Below are 21,611 nucleotides of genomic sequence, written 5' to 3'. Positions count from 1 at the left end.
GCGAGGGCCGCCGGAGCATCCCGCCGAGCGCTGCCCAGGTTTCTGGTCCCAGGCGAAACTGTGTACACTACGAAATAAAGACGAGACAGCGGAAATAATGGCGCCCGAAATGCAAGTACTCAGATCGCACGTACCGTCAATCCCTATCCATTGGCTGATGAACTGTGGATAATATCACATCGACAGGAAAATTTCTTGGCCGGAAGTGTCACGGGAGGAATAGTCACCAACTCATTGGATAGAACGAGTGGTAAGATCTGATTCCACACAATCGAGTTAAAAGGTGACATTGTGGCAAGTACTCGTCCTTCATCTTTCGAGACAACTGGACACGCTCGATGCTGATATCAATGCATTCTCTTTTTGGGACGCTTGGAAATGGTTTCTTGTCATGCAATTATCTTCTGACACTTTGCCGATTTTTATTCGATTCTCCGTGGGCTGTTAGATTGAATTGCTTCTCAAAGGATTTGAGCAAACCTTCTTCGGATGGAATGCTGATGATGAAGATTCCGAGCATTACCATCATCTCGAAAATATGTATTACTTTTGGAGAAGATCGCTGAAGAATGACGCGACAAACAGAACAGAGGGCATTGATTCCTACTGCCCGAATAGCCACATCCGTGGGACAATCAAATTTAGCATGAGTTTTCTAAATGGTCGATCGCTTGAATCAAAATAATAAAAGATATATCAGATTACATTAGGGATTGTTTTTTGAGGTTTACTGTACTTTAGTAATTCATCACAAAACTCAAAGTTCTCCTATCAACCACAAACAGTAGGAATTTGAGTTTTATTAAGCGGTAACAATAGGGACAAGGAAAATATTTTTTCTTAAATCTATTATAAAAAGTTCACAAACAGTAGGACAAGAAAATATTTTTTTCTCATTAATCTATTATAAAAAGTTATCTTAGATATGATAATCGAGATAAGTTACTATTTAGTAAAATTACACAATCATTATCTGCTAATGATTTGAGCATCGAAATGATCACATCGAGAAACTCATTCGACCTTGATCTTTTTCAAATTGATTATGATGGATAATCAAATTGGATTGACTTAGATATCATTGACATCCACATTATCAAATTGTTAAAAGGAAGATGATATGTTAAATAGGCCTGACGAACTACCTAACGACCTTAGTCCCATATCTCTATTATCGAGTTCATTCCACCGTAATTATATATCTAACTATGATAAATTTGTGAGTCATCCATCCAAATGACAGTATCAAAGGATGCTGGGAGACATGATGCAGATTAAGTTTGCTCCCGAAAAGAGATTCTATCGAGTAAGAAAAAGAGATATAGAAGGCTCAGATCAAAAAGTTTCCATCTTGATATAGTTTGGAGGTCGAGAGAGAGATTTTTCGATTCGATCCCTAGCTGATCACCTCGTTCGAGTCCAAAGTGTCACTCTACATCAGCATCACTTATCTTATCGAGTCCATCGACACTTGCTAGAATCGTTGCTGGTTGTGTGAAATCGCTTGTCGGCAGTTGCGATCGAATAGCGATCAGTGATGGCATTTGGACGAGGATTATTGTGGCGATCATTTGCATCGAAGTCGAAGCTTCTAGAGAAGCGCGCACGGATCGCGAGTTCAGACACACAACTCCCCACCGTCCGATCTCTCTCTGCTGGTAACGAACTCATCGCCACTCCCCCCATAACCGCCTCGCCTCTATATAACCCCCTCGCACGATCGCCATGCCTTACGCCGAAACGGCACTCTCGTGAACGGAACCCTAATGGCTCGCACGAAGCAGACCGCGCGCAAGTCCACCGGCGGCAAGGCTCCCCGCAAGCAACTCGCCACCAAGGTCACGATCACTTGTCGTTGTTGTTCTTATCGTTGTTCCTCTGTTTCTGATGATGCTAGATTAGTGTTGGGATAGGCGGCGAGGAAGACGATGCCCCTGGCCGGCGGGGTGAAGAAGCCGCACCGGTTCCGGCCTGGGACGGTGGCGCTGCGAGAGATACGCAAGTACCAGAAGAGCACGGACCTCCTCATCCGTAAACTGCCGTTCCAGCGGCTGGTGCGGGAGGTGGCGCAGGACTTCAAGACGGACCTCCGGTTCCAGAGCCACGCCGTCCTGGCCCTGCAGGAGGCCGCAGAGGCTTACCTCGTCGGACTCTTCGAGGACGTCAACCTCTGCGCCATCCACGCCAAGCGCGTCACCATCATGCCCAAGGATGTCCAACTTGCCCGCCGCATCCGCGGTGAGCGCGTCTAAGAATGATTTTTTTTTTTTTTTTCTGAAAGAAAAACCTAAAGTATTCTATATTTTAAAAAAATTCAAAACATATGTAAAAAAAATAAAATAATTTTTTTTTATCAAGATTTTACATATTTATAGATGAGACGAATTCACTTTCAATGATTTTTTTATAAAAATACAGATATTAATAGAAAACTGATTGCATGCTACACCTCTCAATAAAATATAGTAGATCGAAAAAAAAAAATCAAGTTATGGTCGAGATTGTTTAAACAAAAAGAGTACCAAAAGAGTTATGGAAAGAAATTGTGGATATAATAGAGTATTTGTTAAATCGCTTTCTGTAGTAAGCTGAAAAAATATTATATGAAGCATGATTAGACAGAAAGTCAAATGTGAGTGAATGTTTTTAGTTGTGTTCTTATTTTCATGTTCCTAAAAAAAAGAAATAATATTGATGACTAATTAAATTAATATTTGTGAGGTTATAGTAATGAAATAAAATGTTTTAGACTTTATAATGCTACAACTAAAAAATTAATCATAAGTCATAATATTGTTTTTAATGAAGAAGTTTAAAACTTTAAAGCGATTGAAATTCTAATAATTGCAATACACAAATCTTCTAATTCAAATGATTCTAGTGATACTAAAATACCTCCAAGAAAATTTATCAATTTGATAATTTTATATGTTTTGCTTTAGAATTTACTTGTTTTGAAGGTGTAACTATAATTGTAACTATAAATCATGATTTAATTCTCATGGTGATAGAAGATAAGATTTCCCTCAAGGAAATTCTTTTTCCTAATTTGTATAAATAGGGGAGGAAACATGTTAATGTATTGAAGCATTTTTATTTCTTCAATAAAGTTTCTTCACTTCTTCAATAAAACTTTTTCAATAATTATTCTTATCTTTTATTCTTTTCTTCATGGTATCAGAGCAGTGAGAAAAGTGAAATTAGTGAAGTTTAACGGCGAATGTTCAATACATTAACATGTTCCTTCTTCTATTTATACAAATTAGGAGAAATGATTTCTCTCAGAAAAATAGAGGATTTTTTTCAACAAAATAGAAGATTTTTCTCAACAGAATAGAGAGATTTCCTCATAGGGAAATCTTATCTTCTATCACATAGTTTGTCACAAAAGCATAAAGTCTATTTAGTTACCAAAGGTATTCTCAAATTTTAGGTATTGACTTTTCAAAAAAAAAATTACTTTTTAAAATTGATACAATTAGAATAGTATTAGTATTGATAGAAAAAAAAAGGTTTATCAATTTGATGTTAAATTAATCTTCTTGAATAAAAAATTAAATGGAAAGAAGATAAAGTGTACAAATTAGAAAAAAATATTATATGGTTTGAAACAAAGGGTATGGTATAATAGACTTGATATGTATTTTCTTTAACATAATTATAAAAAAGTTTAATTGAGCCAACTTTATATATAGAAGCTCAGCATATGAAAATTCTTATTGTTTATTTGTATATGGATGATATAATTTATATTGAAAATATAATGGATATGCTTACTAAATTTAAGAAAATTATGATGATAGAATTTGAAATGACTTATTTGGGCTTTTATATTATTTTATAAGAAAGAAAATTATTCAAGATGCAAATGAAAATTTTTTATACTAAGAAAAATGTGCTAAAGATTTATTTAAAAGGTTTCATGTAATAGATTGTAAGCTAGTGAATACTTCAATCAATATGAATGATAAACTTATGTTAGATGATAGAGTTAAAAAAATAATAAGAAACTGTATAGAAGTTTAATTTGAGGATTAATTTATTTTACACATTCAAGATCAGATATTATATTTATAATTAGTTTGTTATTTCGATTCATGCATAGCTATCGTAGATATCACTTTGAAATAGCTAAAAGAGTTATTATATACATCAAGAAAACTCTCGATTTTAACATCCATTATGAACTGATAAAAGATTTTAACTCTAGATAGCAATTGGGCTAGTTGTGTAGATGAAAAAAGAAAACTTTAGAATTTATGCTTAGTCTTGGCTTACGAGTAATTTCGTGGACAACTAAAAAGCAAAAATATATTGCTTTATCAGCGTTGACGTGGAATATGCTACAGCTATAAATATGACATATCAAACAATTTAACCTCAAGTAATTCTAATAAACCTAAAAAAATAAGCTATACCAATTAAAATCTACTATGATAATAAGCCTACTATTATAATGATAAAGAGTTTTATATTTATGGGCACATCAAATATATCAAAGTTCAATATCACTTTATTCATGAACAGATAGATAAAATGAACTATTAGAACACCGAATATCAACCTATCGACATCTTTATAAAAGCCTTAGCAAAACAGAAATTTTATTTTATTTTGAAAACAACTTTAAGTCATAATTATATTAAATTAAGAGGGTGTCATAAAATATAATCCAAAATAACTTATTTGGAATAATTTGAAACAGATGAGAAGTGAAAGATTTAGATAGATGACGAACGTTAGTTGTTTTATCCAAATAAATGGGAATAAGTTTTGTGCGTGGATGAGAACGATGAGTTTTTATTATTAAAATTTATATTTTATTCTTTTATTATTATAAATATATATTTTTGGATGATTTCAAGATACTAAAGATTTAAAATACTAATAATTCCTTATACTAACTTTCTCCCTTTCTCTCTACAACAAGCCAATGTATCTTTGGATTCGAGTATTCCGGAAAGCCTTACATAAGTGAAGTGTGTAATTGCCGTACATACATATACCGCTAATTGGGCCTTTCAATAGAAAGGGCTCTTACGAATCGAGCCCAAGATGTCCAGCTAATTGAAGGATCAAGTTTTAGGGTTTGTGGATCAGTTAGCGTCGCAGATAAGTGTACGAATAAACTACTCTCACACACTGTCCTTTTTGCTTAATCAGCTGATTGCGGACTTGTATTCTGTCTCTCATCATTACAGCTAACTAAACCTTATCGCTGTTTGACGAACATAAGCTGCAATCGATCATGGCGATGGTGAGATGACGAGATGCTTTTTTCTGTCTCCGACTGCGAAATGATATTACTGACTGACCACAATTGGTTTGAACTTTAAGAAAAATAATGCATGTGCATCTCATTGTCATTCTTCTTGTAATTGACCGACTGTTGTTGGCCTTCGGATTTGATCATAGTACATGCTCTATTTGTTAGGTTTAGAGATACCGAGTCAGCAAGATTTTGGACTCGACAGACTCGTGCATGAGATATGTCTATTCATGTGATCTCAGATCGTTACGTTGTTATTATATTAATAAGCGATTACTTTAATTCGCTCGTATCTGTTCATCTGCAGTCTTTGATTTATAATGTAACCCTCCATGAGATGTCATGCAATGTTTTATATCATAAGCCCGCTTGCAAGAGATGGATACTTCATTTATAGGCGACCAAATACCTCCTAACTTCATCGATAAGGGGATTGATTCATTGGTGGCTCGGAGTTCCCTTCATTAATATTTTCGAACCGCTTACCATCAAAGTCTAGACTCGTACTCTACCACCACCTAAATCATAGATTTCGGATCCTCTTATCCAAATCCCACTTGCGTCTCATGCATGCATGGAGAGTGAGTTACATAAACATCATGGACCCAACAAAATTTTTTTGTTGACCTAATTCGTAATCTTAAAATCATATTATGTTTAAATTTGATTATCCAAACAGGATGTTGACTTTGAATCAATCATGATCTTATCTCGTGTTTGTTTGTTGTCAATGTCAAGAATAATCAAATTCAGAAGATATCGAATCCTACCCTATTTTATCACAAATTCCATTCGATAATTAAATTAGCATATGAGTTGACATCTAAAAACACTAATTGAATGAGAGTTTTATGATTATTATTTTTACAAATGTGGGATGATTTCATGTATTTTTAGATATGATGTGATCGCTAGTCGCACATGATGAAAATACTAGGAACATGATACTAAAGTTTCGACCACTTGACATTGAGATGTCATAATATTAAGGTATTTATCTGATTAATAAAAAATCTATTATGGACAAGATGGATAATCCCATAATTACCCTCTCATATCTACAAAGCTAAGAAATTAATTTATATATATATATTTTTATAATAACTTTTTTTAAACCTAAAATAGAGTCTTTTAACCATGGTGTTTAATGGTGCGCATGGATGAATTGATTAGCACACCCACACAACAAATAAAAAGGAAATGAGAATGGTTGGGTCATGCATGTCCATTACGCAACCCAGATCCTGCAAACATTCCTTGGAGCCGTATTAGAAGACGAACACAAACAGAGAAAGCTGTCCTTTGGTCGAAATAGTTTCATGAGTGTGTTTGCCGGCACCTTCTTCAACCATTGTAATTGCCTTCTTGCATGGGGTGGGGTGACAGAGAGTGCAGCAATCATCATAATTCCATTTCCTAACAATTACAAAACTAAATTAAATTACACGTAGACCACTTTGGATCCCTGAGAAGGTTACCAAGGATTTGGGCGAGAAGGCTGCGCACAGTCGCCGTCGTTTATCCTTTCCGAATTTGACATATTTACCCTCCTTCGGTAGCCCGAGACACGAAGATTCGGGACGTTCTTGGCAACTGCCGGATGAGTCCAAGATACTATCCGTTGGACGGTTGCCATAACGATCTACGCTGATGCTAAATGTCACGTGATGCCACGTGGAACTCGGACGACGACGCTTCGATTTGGTATACCAACTAATTGTCACGTCGGTGTCAGCTGACCGACACCTGCCGCCGAGAGCAGCCCCCAACGCACAGTCACTGCGCGGGCGGCAGGTCGACGGCGCCACGGCGGAAGAAAGCAGACGGAAGCGACAGATGGCTGGCCAAGAAGCTGAGACCGCGCACTTGTTCGGAAGCATGTTGGGGATCACAAGCCCCGGTTTCCGTCGACAAAATGATACGTCGTCGTTGCCCACGGGTCCCACCAACCTTCGCGCCTGGGTCCCTCCCCCCCCCCCCCCCCCCCCCCCCCGACATTAGCGAAAGTAAAAATACCTGGGCCGTACCGTCTCGTGCCGTGCTGGGTCGAGACGGTAACGGGAGCAAAGACGTAAACGACGTAGCGCTTTGTTGTGGGTCCCACAGACACGTGGACCCAGCTGTCATCTTCACGAGCCGATCTTCGTCGATGTGGACGCTTGCTTCGCACTGTCCCCTCTCTTTCTCGTCTTGCAAAGAGAGAGAGAGAGAGAGATAAACTCAACTAAAAGTCAAAAAAACAAAAAAAAAATCAAAGAAAAGGAGAACAACGACGAATCAATTTGGAAGTCGTGGGCGTTAAGATAAAAGTCATCATCAACCCTCCAAATTCCCCCATCCGGCTTCTCCTCCATCATCATCACCACCACCACCGCCACCACCACCACCACGCCCGCTTCCACCCACATCACCATTCTAATTTCTTCCCAACCCCATCCACCGTCCCTTCCTATACACTAATGCCACCAGTCCTTGGTTGACCCGCCTCTACTAAATCCTCCATCCCCTTTCATCCGCCGCCATGGCCCGCTTACAGCTCCACCTCGGCTCCTCGTCCCCCTCGCAGCAGCACATCCCTGAAGAAGACGAGGCTGTGGGGGACGAAGAGGACGAGGAGGAAGAGGAGTGCCCGATCTCTCCGCCGTTAATGGTGCCGGGATCGGAGGGGGAAGAGGGGGAGGAGAGGGAGGACCACGGCCAGCATCAACCCTTCTCGATAATGGCGGTTGTGGTGGCGGCGCTGAGGAAGTCGCTGGTGATGTGCAACGTGGGCGCCGCCGGGGAGGGCGGGGTGTGCCGACCAGCCTCCCCGGCGTCCATGGAGATCGGGTGGCCCACCGACGTGCGGCACGTCGCTCACGTCACCTTCGACCGGTTCGACGGCTTCCTCGGACTGCCCGTCGAGCTGGAGCCCGAGGTTCCCCTCAGGGTTCCCAGTGCCAGGTCTAATCCTGCTTCGTTTTCCCTTTACTTCTTAGTTCCGGGAGACTTCAGTTTCTTGATTGGGAAACATGTTATGGTTGGTGTACTTAGCACTTTTAAGCTTGTAGAATCCTCATCTTTGTGAACAGTTCTCTGTTACTTTTTTTGCTTCTTTTTTAGAGAACCTTAGTCTCTTGGGATCGTGCTCAACAGGAACTCTGGACTTGTGATACAATCATGGTTGGGTCATCAATGCATCATACTCTTTTTATGCGCTTCCTTATGCCATATTTATTTGGCCATTTTTGATGTTTTGCTTGGATATAAACTATCCCGATCTCTTTTAGGATCATTCTTGGTTAACCTACTGTCAAGTGCGCTCTACCGGCGTTAACCTCATCCGATCCTTATTCAAAATCACACGAGCAAGCCCTATTTGGAATGGGGTTTTGTTGGGACTTCCGTTGACATCCCACCTTTCAACCAAATATCATCTTGTCCCATCTTAAATTGGGAAGCTTACAAGTTTCAGTCAGCTGCCCAAACTATGGGGATTTGGGTCCTTGGAACTTGAAAATTCCAAGGATGAGGGCTTTGGAAATTCCAAAATTAACCATATTATATGGCATTAAAAGTATTCCCCAGCCAAACATAAATAATGGTTAGAATTTGGAAATTCCAAGTTAATATTTTGAAGATGTATCCCAACACAAAATGGTGATTTCTGTTGGAGTTTGTTCCTATTTGGTACTTTTGGAAATATCTTAGGATTTCTACTGGCAACAAATGAGACCTTAGGTAGTACATACTCCAACATGTCAGAAAAATATTGGAAGTGATTTTCAGAAGTGAGGAAAATGGCTGCATATGTTTGAATAGCAATTGTCTTTTTTTTGTTTCTCCTTCACAGAAGGCTTGAAAATGAAAGGTAAAGATCTCCTTTATCCTTTAAAAAAGAAAGGGGAGTATGATCAGACTAGTGTCACCAGTGCCTACATAAATATAAAGTACTGCATCTTCAGAGTGTTCAATATGATCCATTTTTTGCCGATGCCACTTATCTGCTATACGGTAGCCTCTTTGTTAAGTTTCTAGTATTTTTCTGGATGGCAGGGTGTCCTGCTCATTGGCTCACCTTTGTGCAAATAAGTTGTATCAATTCCTTGCCATCACCATGCACGGAATTCTTCTTCACTTTCCTTGTATGATTCTCATGCATATCCAATTGGATGTAGTTATGCCATCATTTTATCAATGTTTAGCAGTCCATATTTCCTGTTTTTCCAATGATGGTCTCGTGTTCTGTGGCATTCATCCCAATTTGCTTTCAGTACATTCAGGTAGTATCGTTTCTTGTATTCGTTCTCTCATTGTGTTCTTAGGCTGTTATTCTTGCCAGAAGCCTTTGAGCATTTATGATAATCTTTTGTCCCCCCATTATTTCTTGATTTGACATTGAGTCTGTTAGTCTACTTTCCTACTAATCTTGCACTGCTTTCTCTTCTATGTTTTAGAGTTCTCTTGAGCCTTTTTATGAATGCACGAAGATGACTATTTACACAAGAAAATCAACAAAATTATATATTGTTATACCTGCCATAGTGGCACATATACATACCAAGAAAATTCCTTTGGTCGCAGAAGGAGCTTGACCGGTTGTGTATATCGGTGATAAGCAACTCTTACTAATAGTTGACTGACCTTCCCCCCCTAGAACTGTAATTTTTGTCAAATAGTAGATTTATTCAAGAGCAGCCTGAAATACAAGTTTTAGCAATTTCTGCAGCTTCAAGCATTCTATACGAAGTTGGCAACTATCATCTTTTTCATCCAGTTTCAATTTCAAAGCAGGGAAGGAACTCTGAAGTAAATGAGACATCTAGGTGCTTATCAAGTATGGTTTGAGCTAATTCATTGTATAATATAGAGGAGACTTAGCCTAGCTCTCAAGTATATGTTTCGGTCTCCGTTAGGTGGATTTTTTTATGACATTCTAGTAGTTCTGGCAAATTTCTGGTTGAAGTTTAGGCAACACTTAATTAATTGTAAGAACCTCAACAGTATCTGTCAATTTAATTGTCTTGTCCGTGGTGCAATTATATTTGGAGTCTCTGCCATATTTATACCATGGACTTACTTTTCATCTGATCTTAGCCATACAAATTGCAATTCTTATGCTCTAATAAGTGATCTCACATGATGTTATGTTTTTTCATAGTGCAAGTGTATTTGGAGTTTCTGCTGAATCTATGCAATGCTCCTATGACAAAAGAGGAAACAGTGTGCCAACAATTCTGCTCTCAATGCAAAGGCACTTGTATTTACAAGGAGGTTTACAGGTTTGCTCATTCCTGTAGAATTTTGATAATTGATTATGATTATATTATATTGATGTTTGACAATTTATGTTGTTCCTTTTCTGCTTGAAGGTGGAAGGAATTTTTAGAATTAATGCTGAGAATAGCCAAGAAGTGTTTGTCAGAGACCAGCTGAACAGAGGAATTGTACCACTTGGAATTGATTTGCATTGTCTAGCGGGACTGATAAAGGTAGTTTCAGTTTCCAACCCTATATATCTATCTCATTGTTGCTGTTGTGAGATATTCATTGTGGTATCTTTGGTTTGTTAACCATCATGAATTTAAGAATTTTTATCTCTTGGTCATGGAGTTTTTTTTTTTTTTTCATTTGTTAAGCATCATGAATTCATGAATTTCACCGTGGGACATGGAGATTTTTTCATACATTTACTACTTCAATATCCTTGTTCTTTTTGAACAACTCTTATTATTGCAAAACATGCCAATAATCACTGGTATTGGATAGATACCCACCTAGTTTCACAGGTTAGGTGTCCCAATCTTGTAAGAAATTAAGTGTCGGGTGAACACTCAGCCAGATCAATACTGATTCTTGTTTATAGAAGGCTAAAATAGAAGCTTTCTTTTTGAATTACAGAACTTTGGAAGTGATTTGCAAGGAAAAAAGGTAGAATAGATTTTACTAAATGCATTTCCTTCCTAGGGTTTTGGGTTTTCTTGCTCCAAAGAATGGAAAATGATGAATATAGGAGATACCAAAGTGTGCTTTATGTTTTTGAGTCTAGATACATCAAAAATAGCTTCATCTTCTTTTTCTGTTTGTAATTAGGTCAACTTTGATCTATATACCTATATTGTTAAATTCACAGATGATGTTTCCCACCTGAAAGGCAGTCCGTAGAATGGATGCTGATGCATGTGAAGCTACAATTGTGAAATTAGACATGTTAAACCAATGTATGATGGATAATACTATAACTTAGTTTTCCGAGGTGCAATTAGTTTGAGTTCAATGCAAAAAATGCTCTTTATTGAGTTATATTCCATCAAATGTTTAAACAACGCACGGCAGTTAACCAGGTGACATGGGCTGACTAATTAACCTATCTCTGCTGCCATCCTAAGTCAGTCATTTAGTCGGCATGATGTCAATTTTGGAGTTGAACCACTCTGACATCGGATGCCTTTAAGCAATTTCTTTGCCTTTTGCCAGGTTTATCTATTCAATAACCTAGCTTAATGCCCAAAAAAATTACGAGAATCTACTTAATATTATCCTGAAAATTTTATGATTATTTTCATGTCCTAGGTCTTTTCTTTGATCTTGGTTGGGGTTTTTTTATTTTTATTTTCGTTGGTATTTTATTGTGTAGGGCTATGGTGTCTCTGTTTGCTTGCTTTACTTCATATATGTTCCTTTTCAAAAGTTAATTTTGGGAAAATTAAAAAAAATGCAGCGTCTGTCAAACTTAATTCTGTTGGCAATAAAATTAAATGTCATAGAACATAACTGTTTGTGAAAATAAAATTCATTTTTTAATTTTAGACCCTATTAGAGCAATGTGTTTAGTCCTAAAATGATTGGAAGCTATAATTTTGCTGCTGCAGGCCTGGTTCAGGGAATTACCCAGAGGAGTACTTGACTTGCTGACACCAGATCAGGTGATGCACTGTAATACTGAAGAAGAGTGCTCTGAACTAGTACGGATGCTACCACCAACCGAAGCAGCATTACTTGATTGGGCCATCAATTTGATGGCAGATGTTGTGGAACATGAGCATTACAATAAGATGAATGCTCGAAACATCGCAATGGTTTTTGCACCTAACATGACTCAGGTTAATAGAGGATGCTAGAATTCATTAGCTTTCATGAAGAGTGAATCCTGAATAACCACTTTATGATTTCCAATTTTCAGATGGCTGATCCCCTAACTGCATTGATTCATGCTGTCCAAGTCATGAATTTCCTCAAGACATTGATCTTAAAGAAGCGGCGAGAAAGAGAGGAGGCAATCTTTGCAGTCAGGGCACTCGATTCCTGTTCAGAATCTTCAAGTGACAAGGATGAAGCAAAATCATCTAAACATCCGGAAAGAGATACTCTGGGCACAAATGAAACAACTACAGACATCTATGCTCTTGACAAAGTTACTATAAGCAAATTCTTGCCTGACACCGAACAATCTCTTGGTAGAGATGAAGAGAAGAAAAGTGAAATTGGTGAGGAAAATGACTTTGTTTCTAAGAAAATTTCACCTGTTTGTTGTGGTTTAGATGCTACAGAAGATGAGTGTAGCAGTGGATATGTAGGTGAAAATGTGGAAAGTGAAATGTATAGATTGAATTTTAGAAAAGGAGTGAGGAAGTTGTGCAGGCACCCTGTGTTGCAGTTGAGTAGATCCACCAACAAGGCAGCAGAGCTTGACGCTGTAAACTCCGACGGAAGAGAAGCCTGGGCATGATATGCGTCCTCTGTCATGGACAAATGTATCATTGTATCATTTGGCTCATTTATGTTCGTTAGTGTTTTTAATAGCATTCAGGATTTTATGTGATGATAGGTTATTGTTCATAGTGGGCAAGATACTAGTTCTTTATGTGGTAGGAAATGTATGCATCACCATGGTTGCACAAGTATGGTTGCTATTGATTGAAACTGTTTCGCTTTGTAATGCTGCTCTTCCAAGCGTTTGAGGCTATCCTGATTTTTAGTTCTTGATAGAAGTCATCCATCTACCTTTGGATAAGGTTTTGATTTCCAATTTTGATTCTGGAACCATCAACTTCAGTTCTTGATAGAAGTCATCCATCATCCATGGTGGCTCTCCTCTACCATTGGCTAATCTTATCCGTCCTCATATTTTCATGTCGACACTGAGCTCCACCATCACGAAGGGGAAGATTGTGCTATTTATGCGTAAATGTCACGTATATTATTTGATCAAAGTTTCATAGTTCATAAAAATCCATTGCATGATAGAATCACAATAAGATGATTTTAGAGCCTCCGTTCAATCCAGAATTGACCAATTAAAGGGATTCACTACCCAGCATGCTTAGCGAAACGAAAAGAATTTGACGAGGATCAAAGTCAGGCATGTGCATTGGCTAAATGAAGTGATCCAGGCGCCACACTGCAATGCCGGCACGCCGGTCTTGTGGTCAGCCTTCTGTCGCTGTCCGTGGCCGGAAAGAGCACCACCGCTATCCGCCGCGACTCTCCTTCCGACAGCTTCGCAGTCTTCGGCTTTCTAACCTCTAGTTTCCACGAGGGGCCTCCCGGCGAAGCATCCGTGTGCCTTGTAGCCATTCAAAACAGTCACTCGAGCGGGTCGGAGATCACGGTAGAAATGGTAGTGCTGCAGTACCTGGAGAAGGCCATGGACTTTTTGGGCGCCGGCGTGGAGAAGTCGAAGTGCATCTGTTGGGCGACGATAGCCTGCATCGAGACTAGGAGGAAGAAAGACCAGGAGACCAGATTCCTCACATGTGAACTGTAAAGGCTTACCGCGTGGTTGAAGGATTTGGAGACACAGCGCAGTGGCCTCAGTTCATCGTGGTCCAGTTTGCAGAAGATTTGGACCTCAATTGTGCAAACGGACAGAGAAAGAAGAGATCAAGTTGAGAGAGTCGTCGGAGAGTCACAAAAGAGCAGGGAAAGGAAGAAGGGGAGACGGACTCACGAGAAAGTCCAAAGGGAAGTCGTCAATGGAGGACGGCATCACAGGGATGGGAGAAGATGAAACAGCCCATGCTCTCTCTCTCTCTCTCTCTCTCTCTCTCTCTGCTGTGGTTGGTTTGGTTTCTGATGGTATTTGAATCCTCGTAGACAACCGCTAACAGCAGCACAACAACACTTGTAGTTTTGGAATCTCCACCACTCCAACCCGCAACGTTCTCATTCAGGCCCACCTTTGGGTCTAATATGTGCTTTCCTCGTCCAGCCCAGCCCAACCTGGGGAGCCCTTCATGGTGGCAAAGCGTTGAGGCCCAAGCAGACCGTGGGCTGGGCTTTCCATTTGTACAAACCAATAGAGTAGGGACACATGGATCCATGAAATTGAGAATTCTATGTGGTGGGCCGCAGCCCAAGTCCATCTCCTCCATTTCTCGGCTCCGACGGCAGGGGGGATGCCACCAAGAGATCTCACCGTTCTCTCTTGGGTGAGATGACGAGTTGAAGCCAGAGGAGCACCCAGCATCAGCTAAAAGATACTGTTCTATGAATCTGCTCATGATCCGGTGGTCACTGCCATGGAAGCCGTTTAAGCTCATCTTGTCAACCCATACATGCTGAATGATCACACCAAAACGAAACGTATTTTACGTTGACCAAGCATGCTACTTCTTCTCTAATGTTTCGATTCCTTTTCCATCGCCACTTAAATTGTTCTTTTGTTTGTCTGCTTTCCTTAGATTTGGCGCGGTGTTTTTTGTGGTCTGCAACTCAAATTCGAAGATATCGTGTCGACCGTACATTCACGTGAGGCCTTATGTACATTTCTCATGCAATTTGGCAGGAAAAGTTGTTTTTAATCGTTTTCAGACTCGGCAAACAAAACACAAAAGAAAAAATAAGATTTTGGTCGTCGATGCGGATGTGACATTCACATGACGTCAAAAAGAGGCCTTTGTTTGAGTCGTGGATATGGGTGTAGCAGATCGAGAGAGAGAGAGAGAGAGAGAGAGAGGAGGAAGGAAGCTCGGGGTCTCCTTGCATCATTAAAACTGGTGTACTGATTAAGCCACTGAGTTCACATCAGAAAATTCACGTGTACACTGTATGGCCTGCATCATCATTGCTCAGAAGCCAGTTCATGGGAACTCCCGACTCAAAAGAGGAAGATGATACTCTTTTGTAGTATCCCCAGGTTGGATTTGTTCCTTCTCCGGTCCACATGAGCCAAAGCAGATTTTGAACAGCTGCTGTGGCCTGCCCACTTATTGTGCTCCGCATAATGGCGTCGACATGGGAGGGGGAGGGGGAGGGGGAGGGAGGAGAGTAATAGAAGCGGCCAAGTGTTAAAGCAGGAGAATGCATACAGATGCGGACGCCGATGAACTGAACGGTAATGACAGTCAGCTGCGGTGGCTCCTTTTTTCACTGCCCTCGCTATCTGTGCTTATCGAAGCCGTTTCTTCTCTCAGGAGATTCCACGATCCAAGAGAGAGAGAGAGAGAGAGAGGGAGAGATCCCTGGCTTTTCATTTTGAACACCGTCATTTGCTTCTCATAAACTAACCATATTAGCAGATTCGGTGATATAGAGATACAGATGATCGTACACAAGTGGGTGGATCGAATGAAGAGGATCTCACACGGTCATCTGATCACAATGCTCGGAATAATTTACTTGGTGGATGCAGGCAGGCATTATTATGCATGGGAGACACATAGGAAGTGGCCTCCTATTTCTATTGTAGAACATGATAAAACTGGAAAAGTATCAAGTTGCAGGCTGACAGGAAAAATTAAAATGATGGATGTTCCAGCAATCGTGGTTGTCCGGATGTGGAGGAGAGATCAATGAGGAATCAGTGATTCCATGAATGGTTCAAAGAAAAGCTGCGGAGTCCAGCAAAAGACTAGTTTGTTCTGCATAACTACTGTTTACTAGAGGACAATCACAACCTTGCTCAGGTTTGATACGCAGATATAAGTATAAGACAAATCCTTAATCATGTCCATACATATCCTTCTGTCAAACCTTTGGCAGGCAGTCTGCGCAATGCATTATTGGGCCACAACCAAATTTATATGCACTACCAGCTATATCCTCTCCTAACATCCTTAACATAATGTGTGGCCCGCTTGATGTGATTCAATAACTATCTTGTAAGAATCAGAGATATAGAGAGAGAGAGAGATAGATGCTTTCGGTCAGTCCTAGAGTGCAAGAGGCCAAAACAATCATGCCAACATTTGAATTCTCTGGATTGTAACCATGAAAAAACACACTAATCTTTCCTAATAGTTCACTAATTTAAATATATATATATTCCTGATAAGAAATTTTTATAATCAATGGATTCTCTCTCATATAAGGATTTAATAATAATAATAATTTAATATGATTAGAAATAGTTTATTATGGATGATTGCAGGCCAGTCATTCTAGAGTTAACAAGCTCTAGTTTTTAGAGAAATTTTTATCTTGACTTGGATCTTTTGATTCACATGAATGGAATTGTTTCATATCTATTTTATCAATAAAGCTTTGAAATTTTTCTTTTGAAAAGAAAATAATTTACCATGCAATTGGAAGTTATTACGTTGGTAGGAGATGGAAGTTTGGGCTTAGATAATTCTGTTGACTCACTAAATAAAAGTGTATATGAATCCTTAGATTATGTCTTATTTATTCAGTAGTATGCATAACATATAGTATTATTATATCATATCTTATATAGTTTTGTTTTAGGATTGGTTCCAATGCGATCTTTTGGTCAATGCCGGTAAAAACATTTGATAGCCTTAAATCCAAAAAAAGGAAATCTTGCTAAATTTTGGATCATTGATACCATTAGTAAGTTCTTATAACATGGTTATCATGTTGCATTGAAACATTTTAAATTATATAGAGTTGAAATCAAATTAGTCAAGATTATAATATATAAAAATTATATACCATCTCATTTTATGGACTCAAGACCTTATACAAATCAACAAATATCTATTGGGAACCATGCAAATTATTCTTTAACTATAACACTTGACTTTCATGCAGCTAAACTAAAGAATCCATAGCAGAGAAAAAGTATGATAGGTGGATCTCAAATATCATATAATTAAATATGGTTAGGTAAAAATTTGGTGTTGAATCATACGTTGTTTCGTGATAAAACATGATAGTTCTTGAAAATGTAAAATATTGACATAGTCTAACATATTAATATTAGAGAAGTGGTATGGATGTTGTTTCATCTAAATATGTGATTGTCATAAATTTTGCGTAAGTAAAAGGTTCAGGTCAAATTTTTATACCGTTTGAAAATTATAACATATCTTTATAGCGCCACATATTAGCATTAAAGAAATCGTATGACCGTTGATTCATGAAAAAACACTATAGTCGTAAAGTTTACATAAAATGAAAGATTCATTCACAAAATGTCGATATAACACAATATATTAGTACTAGTACTATCATACGAAAGTTGTTTCATTAAAAAAAATTATAGTCATAAAGTTTGTACAAAATAATAGGTTCATTCGATTTTTCACTCACCATTTTAAAAATATAAAATGTTTACGTAGCATTATATATTAGTAATAAAGAAGTCGTATGAATGATATTTCATTAAAATACATGATGGTTACAAAGTTTGCATAAAAAGATAGGTTTCTTTGATATAAAGTGGAAGATTTCCTCGATTTTTCTTGTATCTTTTTAAAAATATGAAAAAATTGACTTAGTAGTCATTTTATGAAAAAAAAAATATAACAATCATAAAAAGATTTATTTAATTTTTATCATAGAAATTCAAGAACATAAAATGTGGACTTAACAGAACATATTAATTGTGTATTTTTTGGGCTGCATTCTCGCTTGGTGTGTACTCATATTAATCACTGTATGAAATCCTCTTGTAGAATATCTCTCATTAGAATTCAAGAAATCATACAAGAAAACTAAAAAGAGTTTTAGACCTTCAGCACTTTTTCACTTACAATAGTTTAATCGGAGAACTAATGAAAATGAAAAATTCATCTTTAAATTGTTCCATCACAAATGACTTAATTGATTACAGTATATAATAAAGTTACATCCAACATTAATAATTTTTATTTAAAGTGACTAGATAAACTTTATCATTTACAAAAAAAGAAAAGAAATTGTATATATATATATATTTATGTATGTATATACATATAATGCTTGAAGGCAGAAAAATGAAGCAACCTATGTGACAAAATGACAAATTCAGCAACTATATAGTTGTCTATTTTCACCCTCCTTCCCCTCCACCTTTTTTTCTCTCTCTCCCATTCTGCCGGTCTTCCTCTCTCTGCATCCTCACAGAGAAGAGAAGGGTATATGGAAAAGCTCAAGTCTTCCTTTAAGTCTCTCCATGGAGCCATCACCAACATGAAGCCTAGTCCAACATGCATCCAAGAGCCTAAAACCCAGTCCTTCAGGGAAGCAGACCTCTACTCCAGCTTCTGTCACCTGTACTGCGACTCTGCTACCACCTCACCCTCCTCCTCTGGTCACTCCAAGCCCAACGAGACCAGCTGCGATCAGCCACCCATCGATATACATCTCCTGCACCTCGACGAGGAAAACGTCTGCAGCGAAGTCGCTACCATGTCCTCTTCCTCCTCCTCTTCCTCCCCCCCGCGAACCATCAGAGTGAACGACGACTCGGATAACTTTCCGCTGGGGCCGATAAGCTCCAAGAGATTCTTCTTCTCCCCGCGAACCACCAAGTCCATAATGGAGGAGGCCAAGCCGGAGGCGGGTGTTGTTCGAGAAGTTGCGGAGGCGAGGAGACGGAAGGCTTCCTTCTGCGACGGAAGCATGACGGTGACGATGGCTTCGCGGGACCCCTACTACGACTTCCGGGCGTCGATGGAGGAGATGGTGGTGGCGCACGAGCTCCGCGACTGGCATTGCCTTCAGGAACTGTTACATTGCTACGTGAGGCTGAACGAGAAGAAGCACCACAAGATGATAGTGCTGGCGTTTGCGGATTTGCTAATGCAACTCATGTCCGGGGTCAAGGAGAACCGCCCTGCGGCTCCTCCTCATCTCGCTTGCTACGACGGTGAGGTGTCCGATTAGTCACGAGGACTCCGATTCAACTGTGTTCATCCGATGTAACTATTGTCATGCACGCCTCTGTGGTTTTCCTTTTGCTGGTGGGAGTGTGTTGATTCCAAGGGGAAGTGTGAATCAACGGTGGGTGGCTTTTGCTTCAGGTGACTGACTGCGGATGGAGGAGATGAGAGGTGGTGGATAGGATTTAGTTGGTAGTTTGGTAGGCTATATTTATGTGCTTGCTGCTGGCTTAAGAAAGCCATCGCTGCACTTCTCCGTCTCTGCTCTGTATATTTCTATTCCCACAGAAAATGTCATCAACGTCGCCATGGTTTGCTTGCTTTAAAAGCTCTGCATCAGCTGCGTCTCGGGTGGATAACTTTGTTACGCCAGTTAAACAGCCTCCGCGAATAGAGCAGGATTTGGAGGTGGGAGTGATGAGAGGCCGGCCCACTGTACTTACGTCTCCATTATATTTCACGCTTCTTGCGTGGAATTTTACGTTGCCCGAAAGTGTGCTTTGCTGTAGATCATTGTGTGCGAGCGAGAATTATTCTGGAGAGTCCAACGCGAAGAACCACGGCGCAATCATATCCAATCGCAAGGCCAGCGGCACATGGCACTGCATTATTTTGAGGGCTCTTGTGGGCTTCCTGTAACATCAAGTCAACTTGCCATGCCGAGGACATCTAATAATACAAAGCTTCCCCAATCTGATCTGCGGGGAATACAGCTCAGATCATTCCCCCCCCTCATCAATGTTCTTCCTCGAAGAACTCTTCCACTTGATTCGTCTGGCAAAAATGAGGTTACTACTTTTCCTGTAGCAGCCATGTGCATCCTGAGAGGAACATATGGATGGGAATGAGACGCTTAGGTGACCTAGTCGAAGGACACAGGTCATGTCATCACGTTTAACAATATTCTCGTGGTTCTTCTTGTCAACGTCGCTGCGATGGAGAAACTAAGGGAGCATCGGCCGGCCGGGCATTATCCTTTGGCTTCCAGCAGAGGTCCTGCTGCATGTCAACTTCAGTCTCCAGTGCATTCTCCTTTATTGACGTTTTGGAATACATGAACTTGTCCGGCAGTGGAACTCTGAGAAAAGGTCAGGCGCCATTGTGAAATGTAACGAGTGCTTTGCATTGAACATGAAGTTTATTCTTCCAAGTAAAAATTGTCGTAATCATCACAGGTCTTCTTTGTGTTGTATGTGAGAACAACCAAAAAAGATTTAGCCCACCCATAAGCTAATAGTTCGTTGATTAACCTACAATGATGATTTGCTTTATTTGTGTTGCTCAGACCAAGTAGCAGAAAGGAAAGTTCCCAGCACACCAGGTGAAAGAGAAACCAAGGAGAAAGAGCAGTCACATTCAACACAAAGGATTTAGCCTGCACTCCACGTACTATGACAAAGAGATGATAGAACAACGGTGCACATGAAAAGAACATCGCACTAATTCATAGTTGCCTTGTCGAAAGACTGGAGAGTTGACATGGGTTATTGCAGGACTAGAAATGGGTGGGGCTGTCGTTGCCTTCTTCATGTTACACGAATGGATGGTAATACTTTAAGAGTAAACTTGGATCGGAATCCTTAACGGAAAAGGGGTCCCTCAGCTTTCTTGTCATCTACTCGTGGTATCCGACTTAGTAGAAGAAAGGAGCCATAGGAAAGAAGTGAAGCAAGTTAGAGGTGGTGATCCACTTACTAATTGATTACTAACACATTTCCAATGTCATAGCAGTAGATGGAGTTGTAGTGTTTGTAACCTAAATATCTCAAGCTTTTATATTACGACGTATTAAACCCCAAATACATTTCCAGGGTCACTTGGTATTACCAAATCTCGACATGATCCAGATGATTTCTTTCTCTTTTTCAAAGTAAGATTTCTTCTCGAGAAATGTCGGCAATGGCATTCAAGCCACACCTAATATGAACCAATAATAATAATAATACACGATGTTCCTTATGTAACAATTTAACGAGACAACAATAGACTAAGAAAGAGAAAGAGAAAGAGAGAGAAAGAATATGAGGCTGACAATACAACTGACATTCTCCCGGTGGTCCAAACTACAGCCGTTTCCACTGCGACATTGATTAGGAGAAATCACTGTGCAACTTGCGACTATAAATAATTCTGCTAATGCATGCTCGTGTCGTCCTCGTGCATGTGGGGTGCATGTGTGCGCGATAGATAGATAGATAGATAGATAGACAGAGAGAGAGAAAGATTCTAATGCGGCAAATGCCAATATATTCTGTGGTTGTGTTGGGTGCAGAGTTATCTGACTTGCTTGGGATTGGGTCATGAGCCAAGGAAGG

At 39.4% G+C, this 21,611-nt stretch overlaps 3 protein-coding genes across 3 annotated transcripts; all 3 read left to right on the top strand.

Moving 5' to 3' along the window:
* Nucleotides 1-1,766: 1,766 nt before the first annotated feature.
* Nucleotides 1,767-2,252, top strand: LOC135652287 (histone H3.3-like). The gene is made up of 2 exons (XM_065173123.1): nucleotides 1,767-1,838; nucleotides 1,914-2,252. Exons 1-2 carry the CDS (start codon nucleotides 1,767-1,769, stop codon nucleotides 2,250-2,252), a joined length of 411 nt encoding a protein of 136 aa, XP_065029195.1.
* Nucleotides 2,253-7,531: 5,279 nt separating this feature from the next.
* On the top strand, nucleotides 7,532-13,214 carry LOC135652630 (rho GTPase-activating protein 5-like). The gene is made up of 5 exons (XM_065173717.1): nucleotides 7,532-8,212; nucleotides 10,410-10,530; nucleotides 10,621-10,740; nucleotides 12,121-12,351; nucleotides 12,432-13,214. The coding sequence occupies exons 1-5, from the start codon at nucleotides 7,791-7,793 to the stop codon at nucleotides 12,975-12,977; spliced, it is 1,440 nt and encodes a 479-aa protein (XP_065029789.1). The 5' UTR covers nucleotides 7,532-7,790; the 3' UTR covers nucleotides 12,978-13,214.
* Nucleotides 13,215-18,469: 5,255 nt separating this feature from the next.
* On the top strand, nucleotides 18,470-19,661 carry LOC135652489 (transcription repressor OFP15-like). The gene has a single exon (XM_065173448.1). It carries the CDS (start codon nucleotides 18,554-18,556, stop codon nucleotides 19,298-19,300), a length of 747 nt encoding a protein of 248 aa, XP_065029520.1. The 5' UTR covers nucleotides 18,470-18,553; the 3' UTR covers nucleotides 19,301-19,661.
* Nucleotides 19,662-21,611: the final 1,950 nt, after the last annotated feature.

The sequence above is a fragment of the Musa acuminata genome, chromosome BXJ3-11 (genome assembly GCF_036884655.1).
Source record: "Musa acuminata AAA Group cultivar baxijiao chromosome BXJ3-11, Cavendish_Baxijiao_AAA, whole genome shotgun sequence".
NCBI classification, from domain to species: Eukaryota; Viridiplantae; Streptophyta; class Magnoliopsida; order Zingiberales; family Musaceae; genus Musa; species Musa acuminata.
Note: the sequence above shows the minus strand (reverse complement) of the source record. Positions and strands in the feature narration are given on the sequence as shown.

Excerpts from the sequence above, each read along its gene's own strand:
- LOC135652287 (XM_065173123.1), top strand. The coding sequence starts at position 1,767 with ATGGCTCGCACGAAGCAGACCGCGCGCAAGTCCACCGGCGGCAAGGCT. Across the intron at positions 1,839-1,913 it reads GCAAGCAACTCGCCACCAAG|GCGGCGAGGAAGACGATGCC; the intron begins GTCACGATCACT and ends GTGTTGGGATAG.
- LOC135652630 (XM_065173717.1), top strand. The coding sequence starts at position 7,791 with ATGGCCCGCTTACAGCTCCACCTCGGCTCCTCGTCCCCCTCGCAGCAG. Across the intron at positions 10,531-10,620 it reads ATTTACAAGGAGGTTTACAG|GTGGAAGGAATTTTTAGAAT; the intron begins GTTTGCTCATTC and ends TTCTGCTTGAAG. Across the intron at positions 12,352-12,431 it reads TTGCACCTAACATGACTCAG|ATGGCTGATCCCCTAACTGC; the intron begins GTTAATAGAGGA and ends TCCAATTTTCAG.
- LOC135652489 (XM_065173448.1), top strand. The coding sequence starts at position 18,554 with ATGGAAAAGCTCAAGTCTTCCTTTAAGTCTCTCCATGGAGCCATCACC.